The sequence below is a fragment of the Ipomoea nil genome, unplaced genomic scaffold (assembly GCF_001879475.1).
Source record: "Ipomoea nil cultivar Tokyo-kokei standard unplaced genomic scaffold, Asagao_1.1 scaffold2942, whole genome shotgun sequence".
In the NCBI taxonomy this organism is placed as follows: Eukaryota; Viridiplantae; Streptophyta; class Magnoliopsida; order Solanales; family Convolvulaceae; genus Ipomoea; species Ipomoea nil.
In genome coordinates, this window is record NW_017619370.1 from 912,885 (window position 1) to 918,406 (window position 5,522).

At 36.4% G+C, this 5,522-nt stretch overlaps 1 protein-coding gene and 1 pseudogene across 1 annotated transcript; one reads left to right on the forward strand and one right to left on the reverse strand.

Moving 5' to 3' along the window:
• Positions 1–300: 300 nt before the first annotated feature.
• Positions 301–1,471, forward strand: LOC109162431 (annotated as a pseudogene).
• A 2,045-nt stretch (positions 1,472–3,516) lies between these two features.
• LOC109162432 (putative F-box protein At3g52320) lies at positions 3,517–4,797 on the reverse strand. Its single transcript, XM_019311133.1, has one exon. It carries the CDS (start codon positions 4,795–4,797, stop codon positions 3,517–3,519), a length of 1,281 nt encoding a protein of 426 aa, XP_019166678.1.
• Between the last annotated feature and the right edge of the window lie 725 nt (positions 4,798–5,522).

Genomic DNA, 5,522 nt, shown 5'->3' on the forward strand with positions numbered 1-5,522 from the left:
ATCTAATCTAACGGTTCTAAACAATTCTAATTATGCCTATAAAAACGTTCTTCATCACCAACAAATTGAGAATTCATCCCCTTATCATCTATCTCTAAACATACGAATTGAAATATGAATTCCAACACTGGAAAATGTCCTATGCCATTTTCTTCATCACCATCCTCATCTTCCTCATCCTCATCCTCATCATCACCGGATTCTGAGCACAATCTCGCAAGTGCAATACGAGCACAAACACAGTTATTAACCCATGCATATACTAGCCACAACCTTGCCATAGCTTCCTACATTGAAAATATGGATAATCAACCCCCAAGGCATGGAGGTTCGACTTTTGGTCATAGAGTGATTCATCGTGATCGTGAAGAAGCAGATCGAAGATTATGGAATGATTATTTCTGAGAGTATCCAAAATAGTCTGAAGCAATGTTTCGTAGACGATTTCGAATGATTCGAAATTTGTTCCTACGAATTGCCAATGTTGTTAAAGGTCATGACAACTATTTTGTGTAACGGAAGGATATATAGAATCGATAGACTAGGCTTATCTACTTTACAAAAAGTTACAACAGCGTTTCAAGTTTTGGCGTATAGAATACCATAAGATGCAGTAGATGAATATATCCTGATTGGAAAATCAATTACAATTTAAAGTTTGAAGAGATTCTATCGAGCAATTGTAGAGGTATTTGGGGAGCGATATCTAAGAGCACCTGATGCTAATGATGTTGCACGGTTGCTTCAAATTGGCGAAAAATGTTGTTTTCCAGGGATGCTTGGGAGTTTAGATTGCATGCACTGGACATGGAAAAATTGTCCAACTGCCTGGGCTGGACAATATGCTGGGAAGAGTAGAGAACTAACTATTATTCTTGAAGCTGTAGCCGATTATGATTTGTGGATTTGGCATGCACATTTTGGTATGCCGGGGTCAAATAACGACATTAATGTGTTGGAGGCATCTTATTTGTTTTCAAATCTTGTAAACGGTATAGCACCTCCTTGTCATTATGTTATTCAAGGACAACAGTACAACACTGGATATTATTTAGCAATTGGTATATATCCAAAATGGTCCACATTGGTACAAACAATTCATGAACCTCGAGGGCCCAAAAAGAAGTTATTTGCGATGATGCAGGAAGCGTGTAGAAAAGACATAGAACGAGCATTTGGAGTTGTCCAATCACGATTTGTAATAGTCAAGGGACCGGCAAATTTTTGGGATAAATGTGTATTGCATGATATAATGCCATCTTGCATTATAATGCACAATATGATCATTGAGGACGAACGTGATGAGCAAGCAGTTATACAAGTTTGGAAGGAAGCATCGACTCTTGAAGTTGATATAGCTAGAGATGAGAATATTATATTTAAAGAATTTCTTGCTCGGCATAGCCAAATTAAAGATAAAGAAGCTCATTATGCACTCTGTAATGCATTGATTGAGCATTTGTGGGAATGATTTAGTAATTCCGATAATTAAATGTACTAGATGTTGTATGTTGTATTATTATTGTGGAATAAATTAAATTTTCAAAAATATTGTTAAATTCGATTTTTTAAAATTAATTAATGTTATAAAAAATTAATGTTAATAAAAACTATTATTTACATTACAAATTATATTTTATATTAAACTAATTAAGTTCGAACTAAATTATATTAAATTAACTAAATTCGAACTATAATTGAAAAATAAAATTATTTTAGTGTAAAAGTTTGGTGTTTGGTGCTTTGGTGTAAATGGTTTGGAGATGAATAAAATTTGGTGTGAGAATATGCTGAGAATATTCATTCTGATGTGACATTTGCTGGAAAAATTTGGTGTTTTGGAGATAGATGGGTTGGAGATGCTCTTAAGGCTGGGCAGAGGTAAATCAGGCCGTTGATACCAACTGTAACCAAATAAATAACGTAGGAACATAAATCCGTGACAGGATCTTATTTAAGTACTAAGTACTAACCTCCAGCCATAGCTTCCGATTGATGCCGATTGATGAAGATTGTGTTGTCACGAGACTATTGCGGCAGAGTAACAATATATGTTTCTCTCCTTTCTCAACCCACTCTAGATGGTGTATGAGAAATAATGTTAAGCAGTGGGAGGACTAGAGGGCTCTTTATATAATAACCATATGCCATCAATATGATAAATGAATCCCTTCCCTAATCACACTTCTTACCTTAATTAATAGAAGCATGTATGGAAGTCTTGCACCACATAAGAATTACCTTAATTATTTTAACTTTAACCTAATATTACAATAATGTAATTAGGAAAATGTTAATATTACAATAATGTAATTAGGAAAATGTTACAAGGAACTCATTCATCCCTAATAAAACTTAATAGTGTTCGATTCTTGACTAATTTAAATTCAGAAAATTATTCTGTGGACCCGGGTCCATCTTGCAAGGTGGACCCAAGTCCAAAAATACATAATTTATATACCAAATGTTCACAATTTAAATTAAAAACATTTAGTATATAAAGTGTGTATTTTGATTCGGGTCCATCACGCAAGATAGACTCGAATCCATGACATAACTGTCCATTAAATTTACTTACCTCATCTGAACAAGTAATTGTTGAATATTTTATCACAATCAGCTTATACATGTATCACAATACACGAGATAAACATAAGAGTAATATAATACTAATCAAGCAGTTGTTTGCTAAGTCCTATCCTAAGCGGAAGTTTTAGCAAGAAACACAAAAAGGGGTTTGTCTCATCCCCCTCCCAAGATCAAAGTGTGCTTGTACTAATCACATTTATATTTAAAATTTAAAATGATATTGAAATTAATGGATAACCTTACTAATATACAAAAAGGAAACATATATTCTCAAATTTTCACCAAGTTAAGCCTCTCTATCCCATCAGCAAGTTTTGCAGGGAATTATATTGAAGCTGACATTTTTTGCCCAATCTTAACAAAGGAACCCAACTCCATTTCCTAATTAAGATAATCCCGAATCAGACTAGCTCTTACAACAAGGAAACACATTCTACATCCGTAGGAAAAATAATTGGAAATCAAATTTTCTCCAAAACTTACTTTTTCAAGTTACAAACAAAAACAGTTTTTCTTTTACTATTTATAATAACAATACAATCTCCCCAACATAATTCGTAGTGTAAATAACACTATTTAAATTCACTTACCCCATCATATTTTGTCACAATCTCATACATGTATAAATAGATCGAATTGTTCTTAATTAGGCATTGTTTTCTCAAACTTTTAGCTTTGAATAAACTAAATTAGGGGTTTGCCTCACCCCTTTCAAACTTAGATATTCATTGTGTGCTTGTACTAATCACATCCATATTTAAAATTTAAAATTATATTGACATTTATATAATTTCTATACTCTAATACTGGAGAACCATACTAATATATAAAAAAAGAAACATTCTCAAATTCATAAGTTAACAACTAGTTAAGCCATCTCTCATCAACAAAACCTGCTGTTAATTGAAGCTGTCATTTTGCCTAATCTTACTCCATGGAAAACACATTGTCCATAGTCTTGTACATTCTAACATCCCTAGAGAAATCAATTGGAAGCTCCTCCTCAACTCCACCTACATCAAATTTTCTCCAAACATTACTTTTCAAGTTACAAACCAAAATTGAAAGTTCGGTACTATTTGTACATAACAAAACAATCTCCCCAGCATGATTCGTAGTGCACCGCAGGTATTTACCCTCTTTTGGTGGAATGCGCATAGAAATCTTCTCCCAGCATTCCTTACATTTCTCCCAAGTCCAAACATTTAGGCGGCCCATTCTCCAAACATAAACAATAGCCAGTTGACCTCCATCAACTTGTAGCAATGCAAAATAGTCGTGAACAAGAGTAGAATAGTAATATTTTTCCCCAAATGCACCTATAGAATGAAAATGTGATGATGATGGAACTTCAACTGGAATTGGTATCAAAGAATAACTCTCGGACCCAACTTCAAATGCTACTATGTGGAAGCTATGAGGGTCATCTCTAGTCGTCAGCCAATTATAGGAATATATAATGCCGTCAATGTAGACACTAGGATCGCAAAAGCCAGGGTGGGTATAGCCTTCAAAGGGGTAGAAGGGGTGAGAAGAATAGTTGATCTCCCTCCATGATTTATCCACTCCTACCGTCAGAATCCAGTGCTTATACTCCAAACTTTGGATTTGCGTGAGGTCCTTCTTACAGGCTGGGTCCTTCCTACAGACTGACATCAAAACCTTATATCTTTTAGATTGTGAATCGAACCCCAACACTGCACAGGGTGAAAATGGACGGGGGGAGTGGAATTTGATTCTCGGAAGGTAAATACGATGTCCCGTACTAACGTTGCAAACAGTGACGTCTCCACTGGGTCTGGACAGACAAATCAGGCCGTCGGAGGAAGAGCGTAGACAGCCCGTCAGAAAGGGTTCAGAGTCCAAGTAGCCGAGACGGTTGGCTTGGAGCATTCCCGGCCGCCGGGGGTTTTCTTCGCTGAAATTTATGGTGTAAAACGGAGGGGCGGGAGGGTCATCACAGAACCACTTTTGACGTTTGAAAGCGATGAGGATTCCCGCCCTACTGGGAAGGGTCAAGGACAAGCTGCGATATAGGACGCCAAAGCCATGATCAGCTATGAGAGTGCAAAAGAATTTAGAAACGCACCTGAATTGTACTAGGGATTTAACAGGAAGCTTGGAGAGGATTTCGACCACAATGTCTTGGGGAAGAAGAAGAAGAGGTGGCGTTGAAATATACTCCGCCGTCTTCTCTGATAAGCTCATCGTATCTTACTATACGATTAGGTTTAGGGCTAATATGTATTTTGGAGTATCATCGTACTAGATTGAGGATGTGGTTTTCACTTTTCAGGTTTTAAGTTAAAGAATGCCGGAGTTGTATTTAAGGTAAAATTATATTCTCTCTCCCCTCCTGATTGCGCGAATTGCTATACAACCAATGTTAGGACTCTAAATTTCACATTTCCTAACTAATAAGGGATTTGACTGAAAAGGAATTTAATTTTACATATTTTTATGTCAATGAGTAGGTTTAACTTTGTTTTGGGTATTTTTTTTTTTTTTTTTTTTTTTTTTTTGAGGAGAGAGTTGTTGATTATTGCAAATGTACATGCATAACCTAGATCTGGCAATTATTGATTTCAGCCTTGAGTATTCTCTTTAGGGCATCCCATTAGGGGTTCATCCTCTATGCTTTGCTTTTTAACAAATGGGAAGTCAAAAGTATGGATGACAATGGGGCGGGGCGGGGGCGGGAGATATCCCCGCCCCCGCCCCAGCAATCCCACCCCACTCCCCATACTCGCACCCGCACCCGCACTCGCGCGGGTAATGAAATTCCTTCCCATACCCGCTCCCGTGGGGATTTTGCGGGTGCGGGGAATACCCAACATGTAACCTTAGTCTCATTAATAATATGAAACTTACATCTAATAAATTAAAATTTTTATTACTACAATTTATAATATTAATGCATCGAAGTCTTCATC

Excerpts from the sequence above, each read along its gene's own strand:
- LOC109162432 (XM_019311133.1), bottom strand. The coding sequence starts at position 4,797 with ATGAGCTTATCAGAGAAGACGGCGGAGTATATTTCAACGCCACCTCTT.